Source organism: Eschrichtius robustus, chromosome 7, assembly GCF_028021215.1.
Source record: "Eschrichtius robustus isolate mEscRob2 chromosome 7, mEscRob2.pri, whole genome shotgun sequence".
NCBI classification, from domain to species: domain Eukaryota; kingdom Metazoa; phylum Chordata; class Mammalia; order Artiodactyla; family Eschrichtiidae; genus Eschrichtius; species Eschrichtius robustus.
The window spans coordinates 112,352,929-112,375,877 of NC_090830.1; the positions used below are offsets into that span (position 1 = coordinate 112,352,929).

Consider the following 22,949-nt stretch of genomic DNA (forward strand, 5'->3'; position numbering starts at 1 on the left):
TGAGCTTGCCCCGTGCTGGCCTCTTGGGCCACTATGAGCTCACAGCATGGTGGTGCAGACTAGCGAGTACACACATAATACCCACACGGTGTACCCAAGTGTTGTGGGAGCTCAGAGGAGAGACCGACTTCATATTCCTTTGGGGAGAGGCAGCGGCCATGGCTTCACTTTCGAGCTGGGTCATAAAGGTTAAATAGGAGTTAGCCAGGTTGAGTAGGGGGGAAGAGAAGAGAGCACTCTAGGCAAGTAGAGTACAAATGTAGGAAGGGGCGAAAAGGCCTGGCCTGTTTGGGAATGGGGAGTGTGAAGTGTGTGTAAAGGAGAAGTGGGACCCCTTGGGCTTCAGCATAAACATCATTTCCTTGGGGAAGCCTTCCCTGAGCCCTAGATGGGCTTGGGTCCCCTTGCTATATGTTCTCAGGGCTCCCTTTGGTTCTGTCATAATGCACTTGTTGGCTGAGAGATCTGTGGCTACATGTGAGGTATAAACGTGAAATAAGCATCTCAGTCTCATTCTGATTATTAAGACTTAGCATTGTCCAGGGCTTCCCTGGTGGCGCAGTGCTTGAGAATCTGCCTGCCAATGCAGGGGACACGGGTTGGAGCCCTGGTCTGGGAAGATCCCACATGCCGCGGAGCAACTAGGCCCGTCAGCCACAATTGCTGAGCCTGCGCGTCTGGAGCCTGTGCTCCGCAACAAGAGAGGCTGCAATAGTGAGAGGCCCGCGCACCGCGATGAAGAGTGGCCCCCACTTGCCACAACTAGAGAAAGCCCTCACACAGAAACGAAGACCCAACACAGCCATAAGTAAATAAATTAATTAATTAATTAATTTTTAAAAAAAAGACTTAGCATTGTCCATCTTACACTTGAATCTCATATTAGACTCCTCCAGCGATAGCCCAACTTGTAGCTCCATGGACTCTTATAGTCCCTCTTCTTTTTAGTCATGGAGTGTTAAGATGGGGGTTAGGAGCAAGTATTTTCTTAGGGGACCTCCTGTGATGACAGTTGGGGGCCATAGCAGCTTCACTGGATATTGTGGTCCTTTGGGGGATTTGGGAGCTGTCATTCCAGCTGACCCCAGCCCTCAGTCTCATGACACTTTCCTCTCTGCTTCACACTTTACACTGTGGCAACTTCTAGCAAGTCATCAGCCACAATTTCATCTACTCTCCATAGCCAACACTCTGTGGTCTATGACCCAGGCAAGATGCACCTTCCATATCTGTACTTCTCAAACTTGAAGGGCAATTCTTGCCACACACTTTCTCTCTGTACCACACCTGTACCCACCCAGCACCTACAACAGGAATCAGAGACTAGTAGGCCTATGATAAACATTTGAGGAATGAACAAGATAGGGTCCTGCTCTCGCAGAGCTTACATTCTGCTTGTGGAAACAGTAACAAATTCAGTACACACACAGGAACTCAGTTTGTGATAAGTGCTATGAAGGGAGGAAATCTAGTGATATGAATGAAGAGTAACCACAGCAAGGGTCTACTTCAGATGGAAGAATAAGTAATAATCTAGTTAAGCAATGATGGTGGCTTAGACTAGGAACAGCAATGGAGAGAGATGGTGCACTTTTCATGGCGGAATTAGTGGGGTTTTTTTTTTCCGGCCCTGCCACGCGGCTTGCGGGATCTTAGTTCCCCAACCAGGGATCCAGGGATTGAACCTGGCCCTGGGCAGTGAAAGCACCGAGTCCTAACCACTGGACCACCCCCCCCCCAGGGAATTCCCCAGGATTGGTGATGAATTAAAGGGGAGTAGAGGGAGAGTGAGAGGAAGAAAGGAAGACTCTTACATTTTGACCTGAGCAACTAGGTAGATGGTTTATTGAGATGGGGAGGACTGGGAAGGCATGAATCAAAGCTCCATTTTGAACATGTTAAGTATGACCATTACAGATCCACATGGATATGTCAAATAGGCAATTGGATATATGGGTCTTGGAGCTCAGAGGAGAATTCTGGGGATAAAAACTTAGGAGTCGCCTGCATACAGATAGTGTTTAAAGCCATGGGATTGGATGTGATATGGAAAAGAGGCTCAAGTCTCAGCTGTGGGGCCCAATGTTTAATATTCCAGTTGAGAAGGATGAGTCATCAAGGGAGGGCTGAGAAGGGCTGGCCAGAAAGGTAAAAGGAAAACCAAGAGAGTATGAAATACTGGAAGGCAATAAAGAAGAGTGTTTTGAGATGGGGCAGCTAACAACATTCAGAATCCAACCAGTGGCCAGAAAAAAATGATCAGAATGCCAACCTCCTGTTTTTTTCTGATTTCCTAGAAATTCTCAGCTTCAGACTTCAATTTCCCTTAAGCTTGGATCTACCCTAAAATATAGAGTCTGTCTCCATACCTAACCCAGTTATATACATACACTCACCATGTCCATTTTTCCAAATCTTACAGTTATTCATACAATTATGGAATGCCTATTATGTGCCAGGCCCCAGGATACGATGGGGAGGGGGAAAAAAAATCTAGTCCGGGCACTCAAGGAGCCTTCAGGAGTTTACAATGTATCGAAAAAGACAATCACTCAAATAAATATACCTAAATATACAGTTACAAACTGAGAAGTGCCACGAAGGAAAAGTATAGGGCAACATGAGAGCCTGTCACAGTGTCACCTTGTCTGGATTATGCATGACATGCACAACATCCATCTTTCACACAAATTTTTACTGTGCCCCAAGGCCACCCTGGACAGCGACTTGGGGGATTGGGTCTAGTAGTATCAATCAAGTATCAATCCTCGTATAAACTCACCAGGTGACCTTGAGCAAGTCCTCTCCACTCTTTGGGCCTTTTTCCTCTTCTGTACAATGGAAGGCTGAGAGGTAGACTAGATCACAGGTTCTTAACTTAGGGCCCATGGATGGGCTTCAGGGACACAAAAATATATGGAAAAGTGTGTTGTTGTTTTTTTTTCTTCTGGACAGTGGGCCCACAACTTTAATTAGATCCTTCCGAGGGGTTGTGACCCAAAGAAACCCAAGGACCTAAGGAGCAGACAGTTGTGTGATGATGTGAGCAGTGGAACCAGATGACAAAATGATGGACTCTGGAATTAAGTTTTTGTTTCTTGGACACCCATACCCTTCCCTTGACCTTGTCAACATGTACAGTGTTGGAAGAGAAGGCCTGATCCCCCTCCTATGGATAGTGAAGCTTAATCACCACATAATGGTGCCCTAGAGAAAGGATGGGAGGAACTTACCATTGGCGGCCCCTCTCCAGGAGCAGAACAAAGAAAGGTTCCCACCCCACACAGGAAGTTTCTATTACCCTTTGTGTCACCTGTTCCATGGTGACCTGCCCTGGGTCCACTTCATCTGCTCCCCCATCATTCTTGGCTGGAGTATAGACACAAATGTACCTCCCTACTAGAGGCAAGGTTGGGATGTTTATACAAAGGAACTTTCATTAGAAACTAAAGGGAATTCCCCTCTCAAAAGAAAGCACTTTGGGGCTTCCCTGGTGGCGCAGTGGTTGAGAATCTGCCTGCCAATGCAGGGGACACGGATTCGAGCCCTGGTCTGGGAAGATCCCACATGCCGCGGAGCAACTGGGCCCGTGAGCCACAATTACTGAGCCTGCGCGTCTGGAGCCTGTGCTCCGCAACGAGAGAGGCTGCGATAGTGAGAGGCCCACGCACCGTGATGAAGAGTGGCCCCCGCTTGCCACAGCTGGAGAAAGCCCTGGCACAGAAACGAAGACCCAACACAGCCATAAATAAAATAAATAAATAAAATTAAAAAAAAAAAAAAAAGCACTTTGAAATTAACTAAGATGTCTGTAAATTAGAAATTCTGGATTCCACTTGTAAGAATGTTTAGCCAAAAGACAGCTTGCTTGGCATAGTCTTCAGGACATCAATCACCTTTCTCTTCCTTGTCTCCTCTAAGGATGTGGGAGGGAGATTTGGGGGCCTCTCTGAGGTCCAGTAGGTTTCCAACTCTTCCAGAACCTGTGTCTTGATCTCCTGCCAAGGGTTGGCCATACTATAGGAAAGGAAGTATTTTCTCTGGAATCCAAAAGGCTGTATGAATTATGGGTTGTGAGTTATGTGCAGGGTAGGAGAGACAAAAAGGCAGAGACAGAGCCTGTGCATAGCCATTGTGTTTTATTGGATCTGGTGTACTTCTTATTTTACAAAAATTACAGAGGAACCAAAAATGCAAAGCAGTCAACAGTGTTCTGATAGGAAAGGGGGCTCCCTGGGGACCCTCCCCCTCAGATCACAGCTGACTGGGAGAGTGAGCTAAATGGGACAAGCAGATATATTAAGGGGTGGCGGCACGGCAGCGGTGCTGACAGTGAGGTGGGACCTGGGTCCTATGGTCCCTGCCTTCAAGGTGTGCTCAGGGGCATCTCTGGGTAGATTGAATAGAGCAAGAGGAGACTCTGGGTGGGCAATGAGGAGGCTATGTCGGGGGGCAGGAATAGAGCCTGGGTATATCACAGAGTCTAACAAATGCCCCCACACTGGGTTCAAATCTATGCCTGCCTCCTTCCTTCCTTTTTCTTCTAAGGCATCCACTGTGTGGTCCCTGACTTACTCTGTGCCTCCAAGTCTAGAGGAAATGGCAAATGAAAACTTAAGCTGTAGCCATCAGAGAGGGTAGGCTGAAACTTCGGCAGGTATCAGCCAAGACAGCTCCCACCTATCTTCCCCCTGCTGCCACCACCACTACACAAACAGGAAGGGAGGAGAGGAGGGAATTCCAGGGATGAGCCAAACACCAGGATCTCAGACTCTCCTGGGATACTTGGAAATTTTCTGGGGTATTTCCAAGGAAACAAGGTCTTCTGAAGAGCCTGGAAATTCATATTCTGACAGCTTGGAATGGCAGACCTGTAGAGCTCAAAGCTATAGCCTGGCATGCTCTCACTGATAATCCCCAGGCCCTTCTGTTCTCTACCCCAGCTACCTCCTAGGACCTAAGCACTGGCTCAGGCCCAAGATTACTCCCTCTACATTCCTGTCCACCTCCTACAGGGCTCTCAAAGGCCCTGGTCTGAAAGACCAGTCAGTGCCAAGGACAGAACAGCCTTTCTGATAACGCAGTCTTAGGGGAAATGGTTATGAGATCAGGGATGGGGGAAGCACCATAGCAGGAGACATTTTGTCTAGCGTTGTGGTTTCTCAAGTGGGGGTGGAAGGGGAAGGACCACTCAATTCCTATAGCAGGGGCACCCTCAGCACTGAGTTTCAGGCAGGAAGGGGGAGCTGTTGGGAGTTGGGAACACCCCACAGATACACTCTGCCCACTCCCTAGCCCCCTCAGCTCCAGCAATCTGGACCACTGAATCCCCAGGCTCTTGGACTCCTATAGCCCCCAGGGTAGAGCTAGGATGAGGACAGACCTGGGAAGAGAAGGGTGAGGTCCACCTGGACTAGGGCTAGAGCATGGTCCCCCCAGGACAACTGACCCCCTCTCCTGGGGAGCTAGATGACATTGTCAAAGAGCTGCATGGACCTCATGATGTTCTCGTCCTGTAGCCATGGTGGGAGAGAGGCAGATTGGAGAGAAAGAAAAAGAGCTTATCAGAGACAGGGAGAAGAACACTGACTCAGAAATGGGGACGTTCAGAGACAGAGAGAGGCAGTGAGGAAGGAGACACCCAGAGAGGTGGGGAAGGGACAGCCCTCCCCAAGTTATGAAGGAAAAGGTTCAGAGGCGGCAGTGAGTTAGGGAAATGGTACTCTGCCCAAAGGAGCCTTCTCCTACATCATTGAATCAGGCCCTGAGTCCAGAACAGGGAAATGTAGAGGGCAGGGCCCTGTACCTTTTGACAAGATTCAATGAATTCCTCAATAGTCACCACGCCATCTTTGTTCCTGTCCATCTTCTGCAAAAAGGTAGTCAGGTAGGGAAAACAGGAGGGATGACAGGAGAGAGGCAGGCAGAACTCGGGTAAGTTCCCTTCTGGGACCTCACCTCCTTCCCTTCACTGTAAAACCCAGCCTACCCAGTCCCAGGCACCTGGAAGAAGCTCTCCACGTGTTCCCTTGGGGCCTCCTCCCGGAGTGCAGGATACGTATACTTGCCCATCATGTCATAGATGGACTTCATGATATCAAGCATTTCCTGTTAGGCCGAGAGAGAAGAGGAACCCTCCTCAGAGCCTCCAGCCTCCAAATTAGAAGGCCTAGAGCCTAGGGCAGACCCCACCCCTTGCTGGTGATGTATATGTGGGTCATATATCCCTCCTATGGGCCCTTTACACCTGCCCACGCACATACAACCCCTCCAGCTGTTCAGTTGCCTTGTACCTCCTTGGTGATGCAGCCATCCTTGTTGAGGTCATACAGGTTGAAGGCCCAGTTCAGCCTGTCATCTGTGGTTCCCCGAAGAATCACTGACAAACCAGCCACAAAGTCCTAGGAAGGAGGCAGGGGAAAATGGGTCTTCTGATACCTTTCACCCAACCCTCTCTCTGGGTTTGGCCTGGCCCTGAAGCCCCAGGAAACATGCTTCCCTGGCCCACAGTCTCCAGCTCACCTCAAAACTGACTGAGCCATCATGGTTGGTGTCAAAGGCATTGAAGAGAAAAGTGGCATATGTGCTGGAGTCTGCAGGATAAGTGTGGATGAGTAAGCTTGGCTTCCAGACAGGAGAGGACTTCCTACCTCCCTACCTCTATGGGGCTCCTCAAACCCCATTCACTTGGCATTTCCAGCCCTCACCCCAAGTCAGCCTAGAGATGGACAGCTGCTTCCTCTCAGGACTTGTCCCCTCACCTCCTTGAGGAAAGAACTGTGAGTAAATCTGCTTGAAGTTCTCCTCACTGACAATTCCGCTGGGACATTCCTGGGGGTAGCGTAGGGAAGGAAACCAGACTGAAGGAAGAGACAAAACCCCCTTCCACTCACCGCCCCCCCCCCACGTTCCCACCCAACCCTCCCTGTCCAGAGACTCCCAAAGAGAGGGGAAATCTTCGTGTCTCCAGGGGGCTCACCATGTAGCTCTTCTCCTGGAGGAAAGACTTCTCCCAAGCGCACAAATAAAAAACACAGAACTGACAGACCAATCTACAGGCTCCGCCCCTTCTCAAACCAGCAGGAACTCCTATCTAGAAGTTCGGTCTGTGGTGGAAGGGGAGCTGTCCCTTCTCCTCCCCTCCCCTGTCACTCCTCAAAGCCTCCAGGCCAACCTTTCAGAAAAGTCCTGGATAGGCCCTGCCCCTCCCCAGTTTGGTTCAGCTTTGCACTCACGTTTTTGAAACCACGGTACAGGACCTGCAGCTCCTTGCGCGTGAACTTGGTTTGCTCCTGCAGCTGCTCCAGACCCTCGGGCCGGTGACACACGGTGGACAGTTCAAACTCATCCTCCACGCTGTCTGCGGGGTGGGGGCGGTTGGGGGGGACAGCCGCGCCTCAGGCCTGTCCCCCACGACCCCTCTTCAAAATCACTGAACCATCCATCCCCCCATATCCGACGCCGGAGACCAGCCTGCCAGTTCCCCGGACCCAGAGCCAAGGACATCAAGGCAAGGAAAGAAGATGCTGGTCGGCTTCGAGGTATATCAGCGGGCCCAGCGCAAGGCCAGGCCTGGCCCCAGAGCCCGGGGTCTGAGTCAGCGCTGGCCCCTGGGCCCTTGATCCCTGGTTGGAGGGGAAGGCCCCCAGCCCCGTCTTCGTCCCAAAAGGCCAGGAGTAGGAAAATTGGGTTGGAGAGGGGGCTTCTGAGGGTTCGAGCCCTGGGCCTCCGCTTACCAACTCAGATCCGCCCAGTCTCACCCTTGCCCCGCCCAGATCCTTCCCTCCAGCCAAGCCCCGCCTATCGCAGCCATGCCCGAGCCATGCCACGCCCAGCTCCAGCCAAGGCCCCTCCACACCCCATTCCTGCCACACCCCTAGTGTGCCTTAGAGAAGGCCACCACCCCTGGCCCCGTATCAGCCCCGCCCCTGTTCCCAACATCCAGTCCCCAGGCAGGTGCCCCCACCCCAGGCTCCCGAAGTCCCCCGCCCCCGCCCCCACCAGGAGAGTAAGTCACCTGGGTCCAGCGGGCGGGGTCTGTGGGGGCGGAGGGAGGCTGGGGCGGCTAATGCTGAAGGGAGCGAACTGTCACCGAGAAAGCGGAGGACCCGGCCAGCTGCACACACCTCGCCCCTCACACTCACAGCAAATCTCACAGACCTGCGTGTCACAGTGCACACACCCCAGCCCCCCACGCGCACAGAGGCACACGTAACGAATGAGCACAGACACACACGAATCGGACCCCGCGCTCATCCCCCTGCCCTTTTTCCGAATCGACCCCCATTGTGGGACCCAGCAGAATCAAACACAACGACCTTCTCAAATAATGAGTACAAACCGGGCCTTTATAGCTTGCAAAGATGCAGTATGTATAATCCTGTGAGGTGGGCAAAGCCCAAATGAGGAAACTGAGGCCTACAGACAAAGCTTGGTCACTCAACTGGGGACCAGGCTGGTACTAGGAAACTCAAGTATCCTGGCATCTGGAGGAAGGCGGGCTCCATCATTACACTTGCATCCATCTAGTCAAGGCACTGGTGACCTACATCTCAAGGCCCAAAACATGTCCAGGGGCGGGGAGGGCGGCCAGACACTAACCCCAGCTGAGCCACGCACAGACCCTCACAGCCGCCTGGTCCCACCCCTGCCACACTGGCCACACTCACACAGGCTCAGAGTGGCCTCAGCCTGTCACACAGACCACGCCCAAACACCCAGATCCTGCCCATTTCGCACACCCAGATGGCCCACACACTCAGGCCCCGCCTCCAAACTGACCACGCCCACACATTCCGCTCTGCGCTGCGTAGCTACGCCCCCTCACACTCCTGGTCAGCCAGTGCCCAGCCCACCTCCGCCACATTGGTCACGCCCACTCACACTCACGCCAGCCGGCTCCCCTCACACCGGTCACACCCCGACACATACGGGCCCCACCCCCGGAAGCACAGGAGAGGCACTTGCTTTCACTGACTGAGGGCAGGGCTTGGGGCCCGCAGCAAGGCAGCAGCTTGAGGAACCGCTGCTTCAGCGCTTTTTTAGTGGGCCCTGGAGGGTGGCCTGGGAAGAGAGAAGACCCCAGGAAGGTACATTAACCCCACTGTCCCTCTGTTCCCTGTACCCTCCCCACCATCACAAATCAACCCCGGCTGGGGGCGGGTGTTGGGGGAAAATGGGGGGTGGGTAATGGTGAGAGTAGCTGGGGCCGGTTAGGGGAGTCCAGTGGGTTTCACAGGCATGGAAAGTCCACCAAGGTGGCTCGGCACTTTGTATAAAGGGACACAGCTGGGAACAGCGAGGTGGCGGGGGCGGGGGGGGGGGTGGAGTAGCATTGGCCTCAGTCTTTGTTGACCCAGCGTCCTTGGCTCCAGTGCTACAGCTGGACCTCTGAGGGTGATGTCCAACCCGGGGGCTGCCTGCCTCTCTCACACACACACACAGTGACAGGTGTGTATACATAGTGTGATAAATCAGAGTGATGGATGCCACACAAGGACCGCTTGATACCTAGTACCTCATTCATACCCAGTGGCCTCCCAACACATGCACACACACACACACACACAGACATACACACTTTGACCTAGTACTTCTTAATACAAACATATACAAATGTGACTGACCTGGGAAAAACATGACAGACATACATTAGGAACCATACAGGCCATCTTACACACAGCATGATCAAACCACACAAGAACACACGATGACCCTGGGACATCACATCACAGTGTGGTCACCATGACATATCAAGGTCACCACACACATGCCCATATCATATTGTGACCTAGGTGCCCATGGCACCCAGATACCTAAGACTGCACCTCACCCACAGAACCTGCATTTGCCCTGGGTACACCCCCACCTTTCTTTCCTATAACCCCTCATTCCAAGGCACCTAGAATCTTCCCACCAGCAGAACAGAGTTCTCAGCGAACTCATCCGCCCTAAAAGTGTGTCCCTTCCCAGTCTTTTCCAGTATGGCTTACTCTTTGAAGGTGAAATGATAGCAAACTTTGAGGCAATGACAGACCTTGGAGATGAGTATTTTGTTGTAATGTGGGACTACCCGGAGCCCACTGATCACAGTTCCCCTCACTTCCTCTTATTTACACATGTGTCCTATGGCTCTAATTGTATCCCAGGGAGACCCTCCAAGTTCCTGTTGTGTGTCTGTCTCCTGGCTGCACCCACCTCCAGACTCCAGGGCCAGAGCTCACTGGACCTGGCATACTGACTGAAGCTGGCCTCAGTCCATTCCTGGAGGGGCCCAATTTCCTTTAGTTGTAGATTGGCACCCCAGCTCCCTTGCAGGCCCTGCCTCCCAAGCCGGCTCCACCCTCAGGAAGATGCTGTGCTCCCAGGAGGGAACTGCTTGAAGTCAGCGCCTCCTCTCCCTCCCATTTGTCCTCTCTCCCCAGGAGCTATGGAGAGGTGGGAGGGAGGCAGTGAGCTGGGTGAGGGATCGATGGCGGCCTGGCCTCTGGCCCAGGGCTCCATTAGCCTGGACTTTGGTTTCCCAAAGCCGATTGTGCCTGGGGCCTCTGGTGGTGTAGTAGCCTCTGGACTGGGGGATGGCTCCCCCTGCCTCTCCCAACCTCCCCCTCTTCACACATCCCCCCATCTGGTCCCCTGCCTGCTCCAAGGACTCAGTCTCCTCTAGGCTCCTCAGAAGGTGGGAAGAGAAAGGGGGTGACTTCAGCAGACAGGATGCCTCCCCCCTTCCCACCAATAGTCTAAAGGGGATGGAAAGTTAGAGCCCAACTGACTTAATCTTTCCAGGACTGGATGAATCCCAGTTCATCTAGGACCAATCCCTGCGACCCACCCCCCCCCACCCCAATAAATGCAGCAGAGGATGGAGGGTAGACTAGGAGTTTTCTGCTCTTACGGAACCCTAGAGCAGGCAATTCACGGACCTTCTTCCCTAGCTCCTTTCCAATTTTTTCAGTTCTCCCAGGTGTCTACCCTGCAGTCCTCTTATCATGGTTCTTGCCTGTTTTCCTGTAGCCATGCTATCGAGCTGCACAGGTCTCGGCATGAAGAAGAGGGAGAGGCTAAAACTCCCTGGGGAGGCAGAACATGTTCCCCTCTCTACCTCCAGTATCACTCTCCCCACCTGACATTGGGGTTGGGTGGAGAATTGCCTTCCCACTCCCAATGTCCAGACTCTGGAACCCATTCTGCCCTTAGATCCTGAGAGGACCTGGGAGAGGCAAGGCGGCTTGGGAGGCAGGGTCCCTGATCTGATCCACCCCTCACTCTCCTACCAGATTTGTCTATGAATGTCTCATTCACAGTGATCCCACTCCTGTCCCTCCAGAACCCACCCCATCCCTAGCCTTGGGTATGGAGCTGGTATTTCATCAGGGAACTCTGGGAATAGCCACACACACAATCAGATGCCCAAAGAGGCTCAGCCACACACTCCGTGCCCCTCAGGCACAGTCACATCTGCCATCTCATAAAGCGACACACTCTGTCACTCAGACACATTAAATCACACCCCTGTCACATACACAGGCTCAAGTAGTCATACGTTTTGTCCTTTCTCACACATGTGAACACACAGCCACACCCCCTGTATCTCTCACACACTGAGTCCACACACACCCTGTAACCCACGCCTGCAAGGATGGAGGTGTGGAGAGTCACACACATCTTCAGAGCCGTTGTGGGTCCCTGGCCCCAAAAGGGACTCCCCAGAAGTCTGGTGTTATCTCAGGACCCCTGGAACCTCCTTCCTCTATTCCAGATACCCCTGCCTGTCTCCAGACTTTTCCTCATTCCCCCCAGTTTACCCTTATCCTCAGTCCCAGTCCCCCCATGCTGTACCCCCTCATCACCTCCCTGGCTCCTGGCCCTCTCTCTTCACCTCCCTCAGACACCCAATCTCCCAGATTCCCTCCTCGCCTCCCCCAGATCCACTCCTTGAGTCCCCCTCTTTGCCTCTCCCAGATGTCCTGTTCCCCCAACTCCTCTCCTCCCCTCCCCCAGATGCCCCATCCCATCACTAACCTGCTTACCCCTGCAGCCCTCACCCCAGTCATAAAGTCAGAGTAATCTTCTCCCCAACCCTGCGGGCCACTGTCCTTCTAGCCAGCAGGCCAGACATGCCCAGACACCTGGGTTACCTTCCAAGGAGACAGGCTCAAAGAGGCCAAACTGCTCCAGGACCTTGACAAACAGGGCGAGGACCACAAGCACAGCGACCATCTCCAGCCCTTCCAGGTTCATGGTGGGCCTGGGGCATGGCCCCACAGGCTGAGGCTGGCCCTCCCTACTCACACTTCCTCCCCCTCAGGCTCCCCAGCCTGAGTAGGACTGCCCGCAGTCTCCCTCCCCCTCTCGCTCCCCGGATCTCCTCCCTCTTCCCCTCCCCCCGCCTCCCCACAGGCCTCCCAGCCACAGCCTCCAAGCCACAGCCTCTTCCTCTTCACGGGGCCACTTTTGCCTATGGATTGGTATCTCCTCCGGAGCTTTTGGTGTGAAGGCTACGGGCCAGGCCAGACCAGAGAAGGGGGGCAGTGCCTTGCCTCTGCCCCTGAGACAGCTTCCCTCAGACACCCTGTGGCTACTCTGTGCCAAAGAGAGGGGGCAGAGGGAAGACCTGTGCTTAGAGAGAAGGCAGGGAAGGGCAGGGTGTGTGTGTGTGTGTGTGTGTGTGTGTGTGTGTGTGTGTGTGTGAAACTAGGAGCTGCACATGCATAAGTAATAGATGTGTGGGTCAGAATATGTTATGGGTGTCTGAGTGTTTTCTTGTGTGTATATTCCTGTATGTGTATGGAGAGTATGTGTACCTCCTCTTACGTGTGTCTGTGTGTGTGTTTACACATGATTGTGCACCTGTCCTAGGAGTGTGTGTGGTGTATATGGGTATGTAACCTGGGTGTCTGTGGAGTGTGTGTGTGAGAGTGTATTGGAGTATTTCTGAGTGTGTATGGGGTGTGAGGTATCTGTATTTTAGCAGGGTGTGGCATGTGGGTCTGAAGACTGGTAGTATGGATGTGTCATATAATTAGGAGTATGGGTCTATGGTGGTTGTGTAATTGTATCTGCATGAAAGTGTATGAGAATATAAGGGAGGAGAAGGTGGTGACCTCTCCAGTCAGGAGGACACCACCACCATCGATTGCGTTTGCCATGGAGACTGAGAGGCGGGAAGAACTCTCTTCCCACAGGCCACAGGGAAACTGAGGCCCTAGGGAGGGAGGATTAGGTCCAGTAGCCTGGGCAGGAAAACAGCCGCTTAGCCCTATCATGACCCTCTGGGGAGGGGACTTATTGCAGCTGCCTTTGGGACCCAGAGAATCAAGCTCCTTGGGAGAGGAGGGATGTGCTCTTCCTTTCCTCCTGGCAGGGGCCTCACCCAGGAGCTGCCAAAACCCTCCCTGTTCTTTGGGAATCTTTACTGAGCTGATGGAGAAACCCAGAGTAGGAGGGAAATCTGAACCTTCCAAGGGAGCCACACAGCCCCGGTGTATTCCTGGAGCCCCTACCCCATCTTCCCGTCTCCCTCAAGGTGGTGGTGATGGCGGCAGTGGTGTCTGTAGTGGGGTGGGGAGAGGCTTGCAGAACCAGGGAGCCAGAAGATAAGAGCCCCTGGGTTACTGCCACAGCTGGCTAGGGATTGAGCACTCAGTATGTGCTAGATAATGTACTATGTGCTTACAGACATTATCACATTGAATTTTCACAATAAACCTATGAAAGAGGTACTGTTATCCCCACATTATGGGTGGGAAAACTAGACAAAAGGAGCTTAAGAAAATCTCCAAGATCAATAAGTGTCAGAGCTCAATTTTAACCCAGCCTGACTCAGCCTGTGCTCTAAACCACCACGCTACACTGGCTCCTTTCATAGACAGCTTGCCCACACAGGAGGCCCAGTTTAGGGGGATTAACCCAAGGGACCCTTGCCACCTCGTCCAGCTCTGGGATGTGTTTCAGCCTCAATTGTGGGGTGGGGGTGGGGATGGGGATGGGGGCTAGTCCCTACTGCTTCATTTGAGGTTCACGGATCTGCAGTTCTACATGGCCACCACTGGGGGGTCAGGCATCCATCTCACACCGTATCTTACCCCTTCCCTCTCCACCAACCCTTCCAACATCCTTGGGAAGGAGGGTATGCCTTCGGCAGACTTGGTCCTCTGCTTGTCCCCCCTCCCTCCCCCAGGAAGAAGTCAACTCAGGGACTGTTTTTGGCTTCTCACACCTTTGGAGGTTACAGGTTTACAGATGAAATGAGCAAGCATCTCCCTCTCATCGTCCAAAATCCATGCCTGGCATTTAATACCCTTCCCCAACCCTCATCAGCAGATCCCTATTTTTGAGCCAGTTTCGCCTCCTCACTGTCCCCCAAACACACCAAACTCAGTGCTATCTCTGTGGCTTTGCTCCTGCTATTCCCTCTGCCTGGAATGAACTCCCTTTTGCTCTCCTATCCTACAGTTCTTACCTGTCCTTTAGAGATAGCTTAAATTCCCTTCCCTTCAGAGCCTCCAGCCCTCAGCAGGCTCCCAGCTACCTGAAATTCTATGGTAGCCCACTGGGCCCTCAAAACTCAGCACCTGAGTCTGTAATGTTATCAGTGGGAACAGTAAAAGGAGGCAGCATAGCATGGTAGGTAACAGTGTGGGCCAGGGTGCCAGACTCCCTGGGTTCAAATCCCAGCTCTGCCCCTTGGAATTAACTGGGAAAGTTCTTAATCTCTGTGTGCCTCGGTTTCCTACCTCATATGGTTGCTAGGCCCTCCTAAATGAACTAATACACGGAAAGCTGTTAGAATAATTCCTAGCACAGAGTAATTGCTTATAATTGTTTACTGCCATTATTAATAATATTATACTCCCCCCTTACATACCTTAGCAATTTACAAAGCATTTCCACAAACATTGTTATTTCCATGTCTTCTCATGACAACCCCATGAGGTAGGCAGAGTGAATAGTATTGTGCCCATTTCACTGATGAGGTAAATGAGGCCCAGAAAGGTAAAGGAACTTGCTCAAGGTCACCTAGCTAAGAGGAGATGTTGCAAATTTGAACTCAGGTCTTTCTGGATCAGTCCTGTTTCCTCAGTTAGATTCCAAGCTCCTAGAGAGCAAAGATGTTAAAAAATTGGACATATACAAATTGAATGCCAGGCTCTGAGCTGGTGCCTGTGGAACAAAGGTGAACCAAACAGGGTTCTGGCTCTCCTGGGCAGGGAGAGACAGCCCACTGACAGAACTATAAGGTATCTACTCATTCAAAAAATATTTGTTGTGTGCCTACTATGTGGTAGGAACTGTTCAAAGCAGGCCACGAAATGAGCTCTAGTCTTCTACCTGGGAGCCCAGGAAAAACCTGGAGAGGGTAGTTTTTGAGCTGGTTCTTAAAGGATGGCTAAAATGTCAACAGTCTGCCTTAACAAAGGGACCAACATTTATTGAGCATGTTTTTTGTCCTTGATACTTTACACATGTTATCTCATTTAGTCCTCATAAGAGACCTGAGGGATAGGGTCTATTATTCCTGTGTTTACAGCTGAAATGGTCAGATTGAGTAGCAGTATACCCATTTTGCAGATGAAGGAACTGAAGCTCAGAGAAGTGATTGTCCCAAGATAACACAGATGATAAAGGATAGGTCGAGACTTGAGCCAGAACCAGTGATCTGCCAGCTCCCTCAGGCTGTCTCTCCAACGTGTGTGGAGGTGTCAAGGAATCCTGAGTGACTGCAGCTTAGTTCGTATTGGGGGAGCTATGAGTGATAAGACCAGAAAGGGGCAGATTCCATGGAGCCTTGAATGCCAAGCCAGGCTATTTGATTGGAAAGAGGCAGCACAGCAGCATTTCCTTGCTCTCTGCTGCTGATTCACAGATGGACAGGTTGACAACGGTTTAGCCGGTTGTCCTGTCTGCGGACCCTCCTCTTCCTTCTCTCACCCTCACCCTCAACCTTCAGAGACCAGCCTCACAGGACTCAAGGTCCTAAATCAACGAGGCCTCTGGTGAGAGAATCTGATATAAGTGAAAGAGCAAGTTGTTTTTCAGGCTCTCTCTTCCCCCCACTCAGAGACCTCTCAAGTCTCTGGGCTCTGTGAGAAAGTTGCCCAGGTCTGTCCTCCCCAAGCATCCCTGTGCCACTTTGCTCTCCACCCAGAGGAGTGAAGTCTTAATGAAAACACTTCAAGCAGAGTGAGGGCTGAAGGGAAAACTATCTTGAAGCATTAGGTGAGCCCTCCCTTAGATCCCTCAAATCTCACCACGGAGATACACCTATCATTTAGTTATTTACCTCCCAAAGTTCAAACCCAGAGAAATAGTGCCGAATGAAGGGGGCCCATAGTATGTAACTGTCCCACTTTCCCATCTGCCCTTGCTCCCCTAGTGAAGAACCCAACCAGTAAAGACCCTTCTGTCAGCCCTCCAGCCCCACTCCATCCCCAGCCAGGCCGGAAGACAGAGCGGGCCCCCAGCTGCATCAGGTAATTAATGACCTCCCTAGGCCCTGGGGCTATTTCAGGGCCTAGAAGTCATGCCTGCTATGATTGAGAGCTGGCCCCGCCTGGCTCCAGCCATCTGTCACTTGAGACAGGCCCAAGCAGGGGGCTTGGAGGACACTTGCTTCCCAAGAGACATCCAAGCATGGCTTTGGCTCAGCCCCATCTCCTCTCCTTCTGGGAGCACATTGTAAGGAAAGGCTTGCTTATACTCCAGGGGCTCAAGGGGATACTGTGCAGAGAGCCAGAGAACTACAGATCCCAGAGTGCCAGCAGGCTAGGATGTTTTGGTCTCCCCAGGTCAGGTGGGGAGGAGATGCTGGGTTCTGTGGGCCCTGCCCAGGCAGCTCTAAGGAAACCCAAGTGGAGGTGTGCATAATCTCAGCAGTGCCATGATATAATACCCACAATCCATGTCATAAATTCCACAAATCCCACACCAAGGTACAACCTTATGAAGTCTATACAGCTAACTTAGTGTGACTCAGGAACCCCCAACCCAACTCTAAAGCATAGAACTCCAGGTACATGCAGTCTTAGTGTCACAGAATTCCAGGGATACGTAACCCTAGGGGTGCACAGCCCCAGTGATCACAACCCCATTGAGGCACAAACCCCCTTAATACAGACTCCCAGAGATAGACAAAACGGTGACATGCAATCCTTATGCCACACAAGTCTATCCATCCATCATGCATAAACTCACTAGCTGAGTTCATGTTGGTCCAGTCCCACCTCAGGATTTTTTCCTTCTGCACACTGCCCCTACTCATCTTAAGATCCCATTAAACTAAGCAATTCGGTAAAGAGCTTTGCCTTTTCCCTGCTCTGCTGTAAGCTTCCTCCCTTCATCCCTGTGAGGGGCCTTGCCTCTTACATCCACCTGCTTGAGGCCCCCACCTCTGCTCTCAGTAAGGAGCCCTGCCCCCTCTTCCACCATTGTGAGGGACCATGATGCCCCTTCTCCTTTCCTCTTTGAAGACCCCTATGTCCTCCACCTTCTCTTTACGGGACCCTATCCCAAGTTCCACTTCTGTTGGAGTCTTGCCCTTTAAACTCTTTTCTTTGAAGGATCCTGCCCCTTCCACCTCTGTGAGGGGCCCTTTCTCTCCCCACCTCTGTAAGGCTCCTATCCCACTTCGCTTACTTTTTGAGGGGTCCAGCCCTTTCCTCCCTTCCTCATACCTGGCGACAGCGACCCAGTCACCAGCTGGTAGAGGGATCGCGCTGCCTGCCCCAACGGGCTCCGGCACCTGCTGGGGCATCTGTTCATGGTCCTGCGGTGAGCACAGAGGTCAAGCTCCGCCCCCAAAGCCCGGGGCGTTCTGATCTCCGCCCCCAACGGAGTGGGCCCTGCGTGGGCGGCGCGGGAGGGCCGGACCCATAGGACCAGGATCTCAGGCAATAGAGCCTCGTTCCGCTTCCCGTCTTCTCCCGGCCACACGAGGGGAACTCACCCTGGCCCCTGCGCCTGAAGCACCCGTCCCCCAAATTCCCAGACTCGGGCGGGGCGGGGCCGGGGGGAGGGGCGGCACGGACTCTCCCTCACAGCCTTCTCTGGGAATATTTTCTGAATTTCCGGTGGGGAAGGGGGCACCCACGGTTTTTGAAAAAGGAGCTGGAGAGGGAATGAACATTATCTTTCATTGCCCCGCTTCATCCCCTCATTCTCTGCCTGTCACACCCTTCCTCTTCCCATTTTGACACAGAGATGCGAAGGGGTTAGAGGACCCAGTTGTCATGGCAACTCCCCACACTTCCATATTTCCTGGACCAATGGGCGCGAGAGTAGGAGGGAAGAGGAGGAACTGACCAGTGTATTGGAGTGACAAAGGGGCGGCAGGGACGTGCCCCTACTGGTCTCTGTCTTCTGGCTCTGAATATCTTTTTCTTGTAACTGTTTTGTGTCCCTGTGTCCCGGTCCGGCGGGTTCACACTCTCCCCTCATATGCCGATTGTCAGCCAGATGCATCGAGGAGAAGCCCCCCTACCCACAGTCCTGGCCCTGGACTCATCCCTATCTGGTTATACCCAAAGTAAACCCTTCCAGGACCCACTAACGCCTTTAAAACTTCTGACAGAGCCTATGGGGATCCCACTCCTCCGACTGGGATCCCATATTTTTGGCTGAAAATCCTACATTTACGAGACGAGAGTCACCCTGAACTCCATGGAACCTTGCCACTTGATTTGGCAACATCCTCATCTGGAATCAGCTCCGCAAGCATGGCTCCTCTAAAACCACACGGGGGCGCGCCAGTCCGGGAACGATATTTATGGCCGGCGGGACGCAACTCCGGAGATCCCAGGCCGGGACCCGAGCTCAGGCCTTGGCCAGCCAGGTCCCAACTCTCTCCTCATCTTCTCCAGTCCTTTTCTTGCTTCCGGCTTGGACAGGACCGCAGCGAATCGCTGCCTTTTCCCACCTCGCCGCACTGCCAATAGGTCATGCCGGGCCCGGAGGTACTAGATGCGGGACGGGGCGGGGTGAGGCTCAGATTGTTTTCTCCTAAAAGTCTCCCCCAGATTTGTTTTGAGCCTGGGGTGGGAGTGGGTAAGGAAAGAGGTTCGGGCAACCCAGGATGACCTGAGGTATGACTTTAGCGCCCCCTTCCTGTCAGCCTGATAGGCCGGGATGACTGAAGCCAAAGAAAATCCCCAGGTCCGATTCCAGGAATCCCGCCTGCACAAGGAAGGAACATTGGGAATTTGGCTGGCCCTGCTGCACTTCCGCCTTGCAAGCGCTTCAGCACCGCGGACAACGACTCCCCATCCGGCTTCAGCTCAGGCGTCTCCGAGCACCCACCGCCTTAACACCCACCGCCTTAACACCGGCTTCCCAACCCCATTTATCTCCCGCTGTAAGATAAGCCCTCCTTCGAAAGGAGAGCTCCTGGTAGTCTTATTTCTACTTCCCAAGTTGCGTGTGGAGCTATCTACAGCGAGGATGCTCATGACGTGGAACACGATTCTTGATGCTTGTCAACATTTGAACTTTCTATTTCCCTTGGGAGGCAAGCAGGTGGGAAGTAGTATTTCCCATTTTACAGATGAAAAAAATGGGGCCCAGAGAGCAAAAGTCATACAGAGCTGGTATTCACACTTCTATTCCTGCACCTTCCCGTACAAGGGCTTCCCCACTTCCACCCAGTCTCTGATTCAAATAGCCAAGTGGGGAAGCAGATGATTCCACTAAAGGGGAGAATCAGTTAAAGCAGGAAGCAAACACTGATTAACGTGGTGCTAATGAGGGCGCTGGGGCCCTTACTACTCTCAAGGATCCTGAGTTGGTGAGAACACAGTTTAAAGCAGAGCTAGTCACCTGGACCTTTGGAATCCATCCAGGCCTGAGGCACATCTAGGGCACATCTGGGGCCTGCCTGAGTGGAAGGGCTCCCCCTTCTGGGAGTCTGGGCATAGTGACGAGAACCTCCCCAGGGTGTGTTAGTCAGGGAGACACTTTTTCAAGGCGCTACAACCTAGTCCTCTCCTCTTCCCCAAGTCTTAACCTCACTCTCCTCAAGACAGACAAGGATCATGGCCTCCCTTCACCTCCCCAGCTTGTTTCAGACACAGGGGAGACAGTCTCCCTACTCCCATTCCCCGTTGGAGTTCTTGGGCAGGCTGCACACTGAGAGACAGAAACACACGTATATGGAAATGTACACAAGGTGACACAGTCACCCACACAAACACGTGGATCTGCCTACCAAACCCAGGAATATGCACAGGCACAGATGTACTGGTCTCACATACCTCCCCAGTGTGGGAGAGAGAGGATGCCTGAGCAGCAAAGTGGTTTGGGGGGATACTTAGAAGGGGAGGCCACATGGTACCTCCCAGGCCTAGAGCTTCTATCTCTGGGTCTGGAAGGGAGGCTAGAGGGTTTGTTTTCCTCTGGGTTTGGGTGAAGTTCTGGGAGGGTTGTTGGGGGTTGAAGGAGCTTCAGTTGTAAGAATGATCTCTAAATACTTTTTGGGGGGGTTGCTGATCCAGCATTAACCAAAGCCTCCCCACAGGAGCCGGTGACGCTCCTGGAAGCCAGGCTGGGTAGATGGACACCAGAGTCCTTCCTTGGGCCGACCCGGGCTATTTGTGGAAAACGTGGGGAAGCAGTAGTGTGCACTAAAGACCCCCTTCTGCCCCAGGAAGCCAGAGAGGCAGCAAGGGTAAGACATGCCATAGACACTCACAGAGCCCACCTGCAGACATCACCACATGAAAGTACACAATCAGTATCAAACACCAATATAACCCGCACAGTCTCACAATTAAAACACAACACAACCCACTTTAACACATGCTTGTCCCAGGAGGTTCACAGTCATAAAGTCTTACAAAGAGACATACCACCATAAAGTGAAGACCTGACGCATACTGGTAGTCACATGCCACTTCATACAGAAAATCACACACTCAAAGCACAGAGTTGCACACAGAACAGAGATACTTGGTTAAAACAACTTCATTAGTACAATCAGGGTCCAACACAACCTCACTGAAACATCTGACAAGACATACAATTGCACTATCACACACAATCACACTCACCCTGGCTGTCACCAAGCCCAGGGCACATGGCAACCAGCTGTGGGAGGCGCACACACATACATACACACAGACACAAAGAATGACAGGCGCTCTCGCACGTAACACCTCCCACTATAGACACCCTCCTAGCCTTGTGTCATGCATGCCCACACCTGCTGCCTCTCCCCACCTGCCCACGTGCTCTGCCCCCAACCCCTCCACTCCCCGCCGCGCGGGACCCAAGGCTTTGAACCTCAGTGTCCTGCCGCCCAGAACAGCCCGGAGGGTACCTGGGAATGGGTCAGAGTGTGGGTAAAGGCCTGGCAGGGGTTAGAGGGGCTTAAGGGTCTGAGGGGATGGAATCTACCCTCCTTCCCCCGACCCCCAAGCCACTGACTCACCCGTGAGCTGGTCATAGGATCCGTCCAGGTCTCGGGAATCGGACAAACTCTCCTTACGGCCCTGGCCCCGCATGGCCCCCGGCGCCCCCCTCCCGTCCCCACCTGGGCCGTGGGAGGGGGCGCCGGGTGGCTGGGATAGAGAACTCACACGGCGCCCCCTGGCGGCGTAGTGCGCTGCCGGGGGCTGGGGGCTGGAGAGTCCGCGCTCGGGCTAAGAGCCTGGGGACCGCCGCGGTCTAGGGCCCACCTGGGGATCCTGGGGCAGGAGCGGGAGGCTTGGGCAGTAGGTGAGCGCAGAGCCGGAGGCAGAGTGGAGCGGAGAAGAGCCCGGAGCTGGAGCCGAGCCGCCTCTCCTCCCGCCCCCTCCCCGCGGCTGTCACCGCCCCCTCCCCCCTTTGGCGCTGCCGGGATTGGCTCCCCCTACCCCCGCCCCCTCCTCTTTGCAGTTCGGGGGAGGCACCCGGTGAAAGGGTGAGCTGAGAACTGCGGGGAGGGAGACGAGCTCTCTGGCAACACTACCCCCTAGACCTGAAGCCCCGGGTATTGCGGGTGGAGGAGGGAACAGGGCCAGAAAGGCTCCACTATGAGGAATCCCCGCCCCCGATTCTCAGCACTCCTTCCCCTACCCTCAGCACTGGCCCGGGTATGTATGAGTCCCTTGTTAGTCTCCCTGTCAGCCCCTATTTTCTCTGTTGTTCTCCACCCATGTATGAGTCTCTTTGGCCCCCACCAGTGCCCACCCTGCTTGAAGGGGGTTAGGGATGCAAAGGTCAACTCAGCCTCTAACGCAGGTTTATCTCAGGCCAGTGGACTACAATTTTCTCTTCTCTTGGAAGGACCCCCTACCCTCACCCACTCCAGGACCCTGTCTCTGGGCCCTATTCACTTTCAAGGTGCCTTCTTCCCTGATCTAATGACCCCCGCTGGCCAACTGGGAAGAAAAAGAAAAGAAAGAGTGAACCAGGTCAGTTTCTCAAGACTTTCTTGTTCTTCTGTTCCTTTTTTTTTTTCTTTCAACTTTCCTGCCCTGCTCTCTTCTGTCATCTGCCCTGTCCTAGATTCCTTCTGTTTTCCAGAAGATTTGGGAAATGATTGAGGGGTTTGGGGATGCAGGCAAGAGTGGGGGAGAAATGCCCTTGTTATGAGGCCCCCTTCCCTTAGACTAGCTCTTTTTTTCTGAAGCTAGCGGCTAGCACAAAGCTCAGCTACCTCCAGCTCCAGGAATGGCTACTGAACGACTGAGCCTGCTAGTCTGACCTCCCCCACGATCCTTCCTGGGCTCCTAGCCCATGAGCCCCCCAACCACCATGAGGATTAGGGGTGGGGGCAATGTCTGATGTGTTCTGATGGTATGGTGGCAGTGTCCCAGGTAATCCTGCCTGCCCAATGGCTCCTCTGGAGGAGTAACCTGCTGAGACGGAAAGCTTCAGCTAAAGTGACCCCAGCATATTTAACCTCTTCAGCTGGATTAATTTACAAGCACTTGATTCAATTAACCCAGCAGGAATTGTGGTGAGAGTTCAGACATGAG

At 53.1% G+C, this 22,949-nt stretch overlaps 1 protein-coding gene across 2 annotated transcripts; it reads right to left on the reverse strand.

The window, feature by feature from the left end:
• Positions 1 to 4,185: 4,185 nt before the first annotated feature.
• KCNIP2 (potassium voltage-gated channel interacting protein 2) lies at positions 4,186 to 21,491 on the reverse strand. 2 transcript variants are annotated; one of them, XM_068548425.1, is made up of 10 exons: positions 21,419 to 21,491; positions 8,968 to 9,063; positions 8,018 to 8,071; positions 7,236 to 7,360; positions 6,762 to 6,831; positions 6,523 to 6,593; positions 6,294 to 6,401; positions 6,004 to 6,108; positions 5,807 to 5,869; positions 4,186 to 5,513 (listed from the first exon to the last, which is right to left on the reverse strand). In XM_068548425.1, exons 1-10 carry the CDS (start codon positions 21,489 to 21,491, stop codon positions 5,466 to 5,468), a joined length of 813 nt encoding a protein of 270 aa, XP_068404526.1. In that variant the 3' UTR covers positions 4,186 to 5,465. The 2 variants fall into 2 exon arrangements, with proteins under 2 accessions (XP_068404526.1, XP_068404527.1); XM_068548426.1 differs by lacking the exons at positions 8,018 to 8,071; positions 8,968 to 9,063; positions 21,419 to 21,491 and adding an exon at positions 17,673 to 17,836.
• Between the last annotated feature and the right edge of the window lie 1,458 nt (positions 21,492 to 22,949).

Excerpts from the sequence above, each read along its gene's own strand:
- KCNIP2 (XM_068548425.1), bottom strand. The coding sequence starts at position 21,491 with ATGCGGGGCCAGGGCCGTAAGGAGAGTTTGTCCGATTCCCGAGACCTG. Across the intron at positions 6,109-6,293 it reads ATGGCTGCATCACCAAGGAG|GAAATGCTTGATATCATGAA; the intron begins GTACAAGGCAAC and ends TCGGCCTAACAG. Across the intron at positions 5,870-6,003 it reads ACGTGGAGAGCTTCTTCCAG|AAGATGGACAGGAACAAAGA; the intron begins GTGCCTGGGACT and ends ACCTTTTTGCAG.